General features: G+C 29.7%; 2 protein-coding genes across 3 annotated transcripts; both read right to left on the minus strand.

Moving 5' to 3' along the window:
• Window positions 1–2121: 2121 nt before the first annotated feature.
• Window positions 2122–4350, minus strand: LOC123301287 (ras-related protein Rab-18-B-like). Its single transcript, XM_044884024.1, has 4 exons — window positions 4144–4350; window positions 3773–4082; window positions 3563–3688; window positions 2122–2635 (listed from the first exon to the last, which is right to left on the minus strand). The coding sequence occupies exons 1-4, from the start codon at window positions 4209–4211 to the stop codon at window positions 2519–2521; spliced, it is 621 nt and encodes a 206-aa protein (XP_044739959.1). The 5' UTR covers window positions 4212–4350; the 3' UTR covers window positions 2122–2518.
• A 2100-nt stretch (window positions 4351–6450) lies between these two features.
• Window positions 6451–11118, minus strand: LOC123301549 (chitinase-like protein EN03). 2 transcript variants are annotated; one of them, XM_044884330.1, is made up of 6 exons: window positions 10897–11118; window positions 7910–8157; window positions 7527–7827; window positions 7034–7459; window positions 6918–6965; window positions 6451–6706 (listed from the first exon to the last, which is right to left on the minus strand). In XM_044884330.1, exons 1-6 carry the CDS (start codon window positions 11006–11008, stop codon window positions 6495–6497), a joined length of 1347 nt encoding a protein of 448 aa, XP_044740265.1. In that variant the 5' UTR covers window positions 11009–11118; the 3' UTR covers window positions 6451–6494. The 2 variants fall into 2 exon arrangements, with proteins under 2 accessions (XP_044740265.1, XP_044740276.1); XM_044884341.1 differs by lacking the exon at window positions 6918–6965 and having other exon boundaries at window positions 6452–6706; window positions 10897–11108.

The following is an 11118-nucleotide window of genomic DNA, read 5'->3' on the forward strand; positions in this document are numbered from 1 at the left end:
CTTTTCTCTCTGACGTTTCTATTTGTTGAGTGAGTTCTACCTGGTTCTACCTTGTCTTGATTGAAGCTATACATTTCAAAAATAATGAACGCATCCTTAGAGTTTAGACGTACAAGCATGACTTTATAACCTTCATGCGTACAAGAGTCTAACTAAACCATAGATATATAACATATAGATAGAGTATCTCATGACCCATGTATTGGATTTTGACATATATACTAGCGCCACCAAATGTGTCCTAATAAACATATAGCATGCGTTGAATAGTTTTATGTAATTCCCAGGGACCCACTCTGAGGCGCTACTTTACGTCATAAATTTTTTTTTACGCGATCTTCTATTTATATGTTATATATCTATGAACTAAATACTCTCCTCTATAATTAATTTATAATTCCTGAGTATTGATATAAGTTTTCAATTCAACCAATTGAATTGAATGTACTTTTTTCCTAATTATTATGCATTTTTATTGAGAAAATCACTAATAACGTCAGGGAGTTAACATGCCAGTGACAAGCAGTATTAAAGCTTAAAAAGGCATCAGTGGCTTCTGGAATAATTATCTATACTCCTATATGGTCAGTTTCTGTAAGTGGAACCTGTTCCGACAAAGTGAGACAGATAGTATATCGTGTTCTCTATTCTCCTCTAAGTGACTATCTGTTCTGCGCATTTGCTACTATTATTTTTATGTCAAATTGGTAGTCATGCGCATCGTGATCAACGTCTCTCGGTGTAATGGTGGAATAATATATTGTCGGCACCGTAAAGTTGGTATATTCCGCACATTCTGTCCCATGCCAACTGACCATATAGGAAGAGAGTATTACATTTATCAAACTACCAACTTCTTGATATGCATCTATTTAAGCTTTTTCTCGTACAAAACAAGGACAAAATGATTATCTCCCATCAGGCTTACGATCGGTTTTGTGTTTGTGTATTTATGTATGTTTGCTTGCTTATGTTTGTATTCATTATGTGCAAATTAGGTGGAGGGGACATCTGAATCGAACGAAGCGCTGCCCTCTTATCAAATTTGCAGTAAATCATGAGTTTTATTTAAAATATGACTATTTTTGAATTGTTTATTTGTAATTGGTAAAGTAAATGTCGAATAAAAAAATTTGAATTATATCAATTAAATAAAATGTTGCATTATTGTGAAAATGAATGAAATTGTGAAAATAAGAGACGAAATTTCATAAATATTACTTTTTTAAATGTAAATCAGCATAATTACTGACTTTAATTTGTTAGCAAATAGTATTAAATTTTCAACGTAAATCATACATACAAACCATAGACTTATATGTCCATCAATAAAATTATATTAATGTGTCATTACCATGGAAACACCTGAAATAAAACTCATGAACGGTGCGAATTATAGTCGATGATATTTAACATTGAATTTATACTGGACGTGTTTTAGTTTAGAACACGGGCAATATAATGGACAATTATGCCTCTTAAAAAACATTAAAATATAAAAAAAAAAATTAAGTATTTACATTACTTAAAAGATATATTTTTTTAAATACATTTTTTTTACATATTTTTCTAAATGAATATATTTTACACAAATTTAATTATTTAAGAATCAATTGAAAATTTAGTAACACAAACACGTTAACAAAATTTTATTATCTAACAAATAATATATTCAAATATAGTTTTGAATTACATATAAAAGTTTAAAAAAAATCAATTAATTATTTTGTGTTTCTAATCATTCTGTTGAAACTAAAGATAATTCCTTTTACAAAAATCATTTGATAAAGAAATTATTTTGTAGAAAATGATTTAGAAGTTGTAATAAAGGCTTTGTTCGTTTTATGATTATTCAATCAAAATGAAAGAGCATTGTTACAAATTGTTGGCATTTTCCATAATTTTACATGTTAATGACAAAGCGATTGTACACAACAAAATTTACAGATAAAATAATTTGTATTATTTTAACGTGAATTTGAAATTGCTGAAAGTTTTCATTATATTTAAAAACTTTGTGTTTTGCGATGCTTAAAAAATACAGTAAATTACATTCAAGCTCAACAGTCACTTTAAAATGAAGAATTTCTTCATTTTGGTGGAGAAATTTTTCATGTTGAAATGACTAACAAAGTTTTTGAAATTTGAAATCCAAATTAATTATAGTACAATTTCAAATGTACTATAATTAATGTAAAAATCATCAACTTTCTAGCAAGATCGAGCATGTGAAGGCATTTTCTCATGGTAAAGACTAGCCAAATTCATACATGATTTCGCTCAAAATTAAAATATTTAATTATAATAAATTAAAAACAGAAATATCGAGTTCGCTTTTTTAAACACAGTTGGTCTCAAATAAGATGTAAAACATCTCTTTAAAAAAAACTAAGCAATTTAGGTTTAAAATATTTTGAGCAAACTCAACGGATATTTTTAAATTTAAACACCGCGGTTTTTAAATAATTTTTTTTAACAACAATGAATCACATCACTTATTTATTTGGAATAATATAATTTAAAAAAGATTGCAATAACCAGCACAATTACTATGATATTTATTTTCATCGGCGCTTACTTGAATTCCACCAAAACCTTTGCCGTATGATTCCCAAAGCCCAGGTGTTTGAATTATCTGAAATAAAATGAAAAATTTACGTTAATGTAATAAAATATACTGGATGAAATATATGGTGTTGGTATTATGCTCCGGCGACTGGCACGCAATCTTTAAAAAAAAAAAAAATGCACCATATGCACAGCGTACGACATTTGTCTCCCGAGACACAAAATTTTCATTTCAGTAACCTTATTACCTTAAACATGATTTTTAAGTTTTTAAACATACAGAATCAGGCATTTTTATTTTTATAATATCAGAATGGTGTAAAACATGAAAATCTAAGAAGAAATATTCTTTGCAGTGTTTTGATCTGATGTACCATTAACTAGATAGAGCTTCGTTAATTCTAGTTAACAGTTTTGAGAATTTCTGGATACATATTAATGAAATTTTTATTTTTAAAATAAGCATTTATAAAAAATAAAATTTATTACAATTTTGTGCCTCGTTTGCTGTTTGTCTAAGTTCAATATTTATAAAGATATTTTTAAAATTTTTAAAATTACAAATAATAACGAAGCTCTATCTCGTTAATGGTGCATTGGATGTATAAACGGCAAGGAAACTTTCTTTTTAAAATTGTATCCTCTGTATCAATTCATCCGTTTCCGCTCTTCTATATCACCCCATCACATCCGCTTTAAAATTTAAATTGCAGTTTGACCATTCCTAATAATGAATGTTTCTCTCTATGGACTCGAACCAAGGAGGATTTTGGTTTTGTTTTGTTTTTAGAGTTGTTTATGTATAATCTACAACCGTGGTCTAGGGGAAGAGTAATAGAATAATAAAAAACGGATATTAATCAGTTTTTAATTTAAGGATAATTACTAATTTTTCCGGCTATAAGAAGTTTCTTAAAGTTTTAAATTTGACCCTAACAATCTTGTATGATGATGCCTGAAAATTGCATACAAAAAATAAACATTAGGTACTTACTTTTTGAACAAGTTCTTCAAACGCACATTGTACTCCATCTTTAGTTTTAGCACTAGATTCAATAAATAATGTCTGATGTCGTCTGGCAAATCTCATTCCATCCTCTCGACTTACTTCTCGATTTTCCTGTTTAGAAAAAAAAAGAATCTCAAAACAAAAAAATCTCATACACACTACATAAAACTAAGGAAGAAAAAACGAAAATCTTACACGATCAATTTTGTTCCCCACAACCATTTTCACAATTTCGTGTTTGGTCGAATATGTATCTAATTCACTAAGCCATGTTTCTAACTTGGAAAATGTACTAGCATTGCTGACATCATATACAAGTATTGCACCTTGTGCGTCACGATAATAACTAGGAGTTAATGTACGAAAACGTTCTTGTCCCGCTGTATCCCATATTGCTAATTTTACTGTATTTCCATCTATTGTAACTAGTTTTGTTTTGAAATCAACGCCGATTGTTAATGCCTGTTCTGGATCAAAATTATCTTCTGTGAAACGAAGTAATAAACTGGAATAAAAATAATGGATTATTTCTCAAATTGGACAATATGAAGAAACACAATTATTACCTTGATTTTCCAACACCACTTTCTCCAATTATTAAAATTTTAAGTGTTGTTAATACGTCGTCACTCATTTTCTATTTGGTTTACAAACAAGTTTATGTAAAAATTATTATACGTAGTAAAAAATATATTTAAAAAATAATTTAACATGAATGTTTTTGTGAACGTTTACTTGGAACGTAATAAGTAATTAAAAAATTAATATTTCATAATAATCAATTATATTACAATACTATAAAAAAGGAAATTATCAAAATTTTTATTCAAATTCATAGATTTGTCATTTGGTTTTGTCTTGTCATGTCAAAAAAATTCGCTTTTCTCTCTCATAGGACCATAGAAAAGCACATACATAAAAGAGATAGATATTACAAATGTCATTTCTCTCTAATAAACTTGACAGTTTCTTCGGTATCATAGACCTTGAAAATGAGTAGATGGTCAATTTATGTTCTACCGGCTTTGTCTGTATTATGACTTTTATGTCCCAGAGTTCTCGAAACGTATTTAAAAAATAAATGAGGATAAAAATACCTGTTTGAGAGCTTTTGGTGTCGCTGAGGTCGAATCTGACCATAAAAATTGTAGAAATACAAAATAGAAGTTCAAAAATTCAGATTTTAGCCGAAATCTCTATTTTACCCCCGATAATATAAAACATTATAGTTAAAATAAATATATTAAGAAAGCGATTTTGTCCTGGGAGCTTGAAGGTCTCTGGGTCAAATGTGGCCATACAAAAATGTGAAAATTCAAAATGGTGACTGGAAAAGAAAATATTCTGGGAGTTTGAAAACCCACAATGGTGGCCGGAAAATTCAGTTTTTATAGACAAAAATTACAATTTTTGCCAAAAAAAAAAAAAAAAATTACAAAATGTGTACATGGATTGTTCGATTAATAGAATAGGTAAGTTGCGGAACTTTGTTGTCTCATAGAATTTCTTAAGTTATTATCAATTTCAATTTGGAAAATGATCACTCGGCCCTAGACGCAGTCACAGGAACAGTGAAAAATAACAGGAAAGCACTACATACTTCAGGAAAGCTTGTCAGGAAATAAAATGATTCTTTATGATTAATAAATCAGCATATGGCAAGGAGCATAGTAGATGTAGGAGATAGTTAAATAAACTGTAGCAGCGCTTTTATCTTATAAAATTGTCGTAATGTGTAGTATCTCGGGTCATTTCTACGATGGATCATCCTTAGTTTCTTGTAAAACAAAGTTTATTTTCCGACAAGCAACCGAAAGAGTGATTGTTCATGAGTATGATGAACAATTTCTCGCTTAAGATAATTTTCGATAGCGGAGCGTGTTGTTCTTTTTGGTGGGGCCTGGAATATTTTTAATTAAGTCCACAAGTTTGAATTGATTGATATCCATTTTATCCATAGAATTAATAACATAGAACCGTAATGTGGCCTTCAAACGGTTGATCGTTATAGAAAGAGACCTAAAAAAAGTACGCGTATAGCTGTCTTATATTACCTTTCGAAATACACACACATGCTCGTGTTTATACAATAATTCAAAATATTAATATAGCGCTTTGATAAGCTGCGAGACAGAGAGGGGAGATGGTCCTTTTTTCGGTCTCTTTTTAAGCGGTCAATAATTCACTTATTGCGTTCCTATGTTTTTAATCCTCCTTGTTATATATAACCTCTTTGGTTTTATCTTATTCTAACAAGAATATCGTGAAATATATAACTAAGGGAAAAATCATTTTATTCGACATTCAATAAAACCGTTGACGGACAACTTGTTATTTACTGAGTGGAAATTCAGAGAATAGGATGCCTATAAGAGATAGCTTTGTGTGGTCTTTAAATGTTCCAATAATATACAATCTATGATAGTTTTCCCAAGAGGGAACTGTTGAGATTACGTGTAGAAGAAATCGCCTTGAGGAACCATTGGGTGCTAGATACATTCGGGCGTGATCTATGGTACATTATGATTTTTTATCATGGTTCACAAAATTTACCACAATTACATCGGTAATTATTTAATATTTAAATTAAAAAATGTAAATAGTGTTGAGGAATAAAAGTGCTATAAGGAAAGCCTATTTCCATTGTTATTTTTAAAAAAATGGCTTTTAAAACATACGAATATTAGTTTTGCTTTGAGACCAAAAGTCTTGTTTTGATGCTGAAAATCGAAGGCCTGTTAAAGGAAAATATAAGGAAATTGTAGAGTGAAGTAGGTATATATTTGGCTAATAATTGATTTTCGTATGAAAATAAATGTATGGAATTTTATTTTAAAAATAACTTATAAAAAATTATTCACACATTTTTTAATAATAAACTTTAAATTAAAATAATATTAGTCTTAAACATGTTAATTTACAAATTAGATCTACCTGCGATCAAAAGTGGATATTTGGTTGTGGTACATAAACCTTTGAAATCATCAAGTGTTAAATCATTAAAAGCGATTCCACCAAGACCGTTATGTTTAGCGTAAGTTGCTTTTTCCTTTACTACATCAGGATCTTCGTATGAAACCCAAATACCATGTTCTTCATTTTCATCAGGTAATCGGAATGCATAACAACCTGAAAAAATAAAAATTTTGTTTACATTTCGAAAAACAATGCCAATTACGAAATTTTTGGGTTCGTGAAGTCAGCCCACAGACCGTGAGTAAGCCATAGAGCTATTCATATTTTTCTATGTCTAAATTTAAAAAATGTGTGTAGTTAACTTCACGAAAGAAACAGGTAAAGAAAGAAAGAAAAAGTTAATTTGAATATTCGTGTAGCGTACCGTATCGTTTTGGAATGTCAGGATAATGTGTTAAAGTATCATTGCCTTCTGTAAAAATGTTTAGAAAACTTACCAAATTGTACGAATTTAAAAAAAAATAAATTGTAATTATTTACCGTAACGTTTTGTTGGGTCTCCAATTTTGCGTAATTTTGCAGCGGCTCCTTTAGTACTAACTGGTGAATTAATTTTCGTGCAAACTTCAGCATAACTTAAAAGACCTTCTTCTTTGGTATATGCGCCAGCTTCACCTGGTCCATCAATGGTTAGTGGTGGTACTCCAGACACAACTGAATCGGATGTCATTTTAAATGTTCTTGCATGCGTAGGAATACCAAGAATAATTTTTGTTGCAGGTGCACCATGATCCAACCAATAGCGAACAGCTGCATTTGCATTTGCGTCTGGTTTACGGTCGATTAATTCGTACAATGGTGCTGAGTAATCAGCTTCTTTTGGATTGCGTTCAGGTGTATAATAGTCGTACGCTAAAAGATGTACTTGATCAACTTCTGGGATAATTTTTCGAACATCGAAGTAAACTAAAAAGAAAAAATTATTAAAAATAAATTTAAATTTTCATTAGCTTAAATCCAATACGATATTTACTTGAATTGTTCACGTTTGGAATTACAGAAACTGTTAACATGAGTTTATCTGGTTTGAAGGCTGCTCTAGTTTGACGTACTAAATCTGCAAACTGTTCACGATGTGCTTCTTCATTGTCATCAATTTTAGTTGTACCAAATGTCTTCTTAATTCCATGCCAAATGGATCCGAAGGTACCACGAATACGTTTTGGTTTTGTTTCTGGGAACTCCCAAGCTAAATCAAGGCCATCAAATCCATAGACACGAATAAAACTAAAAGCGGAATTTACGAACGATGTGCGTGCTTCGGCCGATTCAAGCTAAAACCATTTTAGAATGATCATTTTAATAAACTTTTAAACGCATAGCCGTTCAGCAATGTCAAACCAAAATTTAACTCACCAAACTCAAATATTTGCTTTTATCTGTATCAGCATTTCCACCAACTGAAAGTAAAATTTTTAGAGCTGGGAAACGGCTCTTCAATTTTGTAATCGCTCTGTAATTATCATTTCCAGCAGGAAGATCAAGCATTGAATCCAAAGAAGTAATTTTGTGTGTATCAGCTTCAATACCAGCATAACCATAAATTAAATGGGTACAATATGGAAGAGCTGCATCAAAATCAAGATGTCGAAATTTAGCTTGGCCTAAAACAAATAAATAAAAGTACTAGAGTTGATTAATCTTTTTTTTTTTTTATATACAATAATATTACGTAAATTTATTTGACACGTTGACCTTTAACCGCGGTCCCATAATTCAATACAAAAAACAGTTTTTAAAAATTTGTTTTCAAATAAATCGATCAGTTTTAATTAATTTTTGGTTTCAACAGCCATGAACTATTGCAGCTTCATCGGCACATTAAAAGATTTTAATTTCGAAATATTTAAATAGTGTTATCAAAAAGAAAAAAGATCAAAGTTCATATTTTAACAAGAGAAACAGAACAATTAACATAGTTAACTAACCAATTGTATATCTCGTATCCTGTATTTTAAATAAAATATTGTTTTAAAAAAGGAACATTTTTTGTCCTTAAGGATATAGGCACAAGTCCACTAGTTGAAGCTACCTGCAAATTTCCAACTTACTATATTTTATAGTTTTGGAGAAAATGGACACCAAAATTTTGCCATTTAAACGGATCCAAGACCCAATTGACCAATGTTGCTTATTTACGAACACAAACTCACTTTTTACGTCCTGAAAATTTCAGCACGACATCTTTTTTCGTTTTTGAGTTATGATCGTGTTGACAAACGGACAAACAAACGAAAATGGACTAATCATGTCATTTTATGAACACTTATACCAAAAATTTGTTCGTAGCACAATATTTTTATTGATATAGAGCCAACCTTTCTTTGGCGATGTCTCCGACCTGAAGTCCGTTGACGTCAAAGCACTCCTGTTGTTCTTAAACAGCTCCAAAAGGTTCAAGGAGTAGTGGCCAGGAATGGGCCAACCCTTTTTTCGATGTCGCAACATACTTTATGGTCTAAGTGTGTCCCATCCCAGGGCAGCCACCCTAATCTAATCTAACCTAACCTATCAATATTTTTAAGCGTTGCAAAATGGTTGCAAACTTGGGATTAATCTTAGTATACCTTGATATATATTTCATATATACAGGGTATACAAATGGATCACAGGAAAAACTATATTTTATTGGGGAAAATACTCGATCCTCAAGCGAAATTAATAAGTAAAATAAAATATGAATCGCAGGAAAATCATATTTTATCGGGAAAATTAAAATTTTTACTTGATTATTAAGTGAAAATAGTTAAAAATAAGAAACTATTTCAAAAAAGAAAACTAATTAAAATTCAGTCTAATTAAAAATAACATCAAAACAATAAGAATTAAAGACATTTTGGTTTAAGAAATAAATAAAAAAATTGGGTCATATTCCATGTCATAAAATGCATTTATATAAGATATACAAATTAACAAGTTTAATTACTTAAATTTATATTTGCATTATCAAAAATTTTTGGATGTATTACATAACAATTATATCACGAATAGCGGAACTAAATTGAAAGGAGTTTAAATATTTTGAAATTTAATTACATAAAATTATTCTAATTTAAATATAAAAAATTCAAAAGTTTTCTATTCATGTTTTGCTCCGTTTGGTATTCTTTATCGTTGTCTTTGTTTCTCAAAGAAAAATGAAAATTATGGTAGTTAACTAGAATTGTTTTTTAAAGAAACCCCAACAATAGGGAATATTCAAAAAAAATTTTTCGCATAAATTACTGTAAAATAGATGACAAAAAGTGAAATTAAAATTAAAATTGTCCAAGAAATACGGATGATAGCATTTAAATCAAAATTTCATAAACTACTAACTGAACACAGAGATCGAACATAGTGTATGACGTAATATACTATGTTTGCCATAAGAACTCTGTGCTAAATTCTGTTTTGCCAGAAAGAGATACAAACAGATCTTTGATGGCTTTTATCTTGATTATTTTTATAGTTAGTCGAAAAATAATTTTTCTCTGATGCTGTTTGGTAAATGTATGAAACTTTTATTAAAGCTGAAAAAAAATTTGTGAATATTCCTTATTGATATGAATGTTGTCCAGATGAGTCCCAACATATTTATCATTTCAAAAAAAATGACCAAATACCGGTACATTTAAATGTTTATTTTCATAATGGCCTTATTTGTTATGAACGATGTCAAGTATTAACCGGTAATAATAGGCCGCCAGTGGCACGTCGGTTGTTTACTACAAACTGTAGATTATAAAAACAATAATACATACAAAATAACTTATTCCAAAACAAAATTTAAAAAAAACCTTCAAAACGCTATTTATATTAGCCAAATGGTTTAAGTTAAAATTGGCAAACTACTAATATTAAAGGTCCCTGAAACCCTATTTGAGGTATAAATCATGTAATGGAAAAAATTCTGGCATTTATTATTTAGATCCACGTCCTCAAACCTTATTAAATATCTGAAGCACCGTTCCTTTTCATCTCTAGCCCGCGGTTATGAAATAAGGAGCACAAAATGAGGTGATGAATTTGTATTACTATTCTGATTAATAAAATCACTTCATAATGTTTGTAATTTGTAAATAATATATTTCTCCAGAATAATTTTCAATGTAAAATTTTTAATTTTGTAAATTAATTCTTTCAATACCTAAGTTGGAAATCAATATTAACTACTTCATAAAATATAACCCTGTTCAATATTTTACATGCGATCAACATGTTTACTTGTATTAAAATTTTTTGATGCTTGAAGGTTAAAGATATATTCTTTAGTTCGTGTAAGAAATAAATAATAAGTTATTTGTTATTGATCGATTTTTCAAGTACTAATATGCATACAAAAATTTTATTTTTAAACTTACCGTCTCGATGAAAACCTTTGCTATTATAGTAGCAAACAACACTTTTCGCATTTGTAGCCCATGCGATGGACAAAAGTAATAAGGCACCTAGGGCCAAAGTATGACTCCGCATTTTGATTGTTGGAACTGTTTGTTGGGTTAAAATTAATACACTAGTTAAGCTGTTGTTGAATCGACTGCTTAACTGAATACTGAGTTGTTTGTCAATTTGATGCCAGTGTT

The sequence above is a fragment of the Chrysoperla carnea genome, chromosome 1 (genome assembly GCF_905475395.1).
Source record: "Chrysoperla carnea chromosome 1, inChrCarn1.1, whole genome shotgun sequence".
Lineage (NCBI taxonomy): Eukaryota > Metazoa > Arthropoda > Insecta > Neuroptera > Chrysopidae > Chrysoperla > Chrysoperla carnea.

Coding starts and splice junctions, on each gene's coding strand:
- LOC123301287 (XM_044884024.1), bottom strand. CDS start 4,211: ATGAGTGACGACGTATTAACAACACTTAAAATTTTAATAATTGGAGAA. Junction 3,689..3,772: donor TGGGGAACAAAATTGATCGT/GTAAGATTTTCG, acceptor TTTTCTAAACAG/GAAAATCGAGAAGTAAGTCG. Junction 2,636..3,562: donor TTGAAGAACTTGTTCAAAAA/GTAAGTACCTAA, acceptor ATTTTATTTCAG/ATAATTCAAACACCTGGGCT.
- LOC123301549 (XM_044884330.1), bottom strand. CDS start 11,008: ATGCGGAGTCATACTTTGGCCCTAGGTGCCTTATTACTTTTGTCCATC. Junction 7,460..7,526: donor TCCAAACGTGAACAATTCAA/GTAAATATCGTA, acceptor TTTTCTTTTTAG/TTTACTTCGATGTTCGAAAA. Junction 6,966..7,033: donor AGACCCAACAAAACGTTACG/GTAAATAATTAC, acceptor ACATTTTTACAG/AAGGCAATGATACTTTAACA.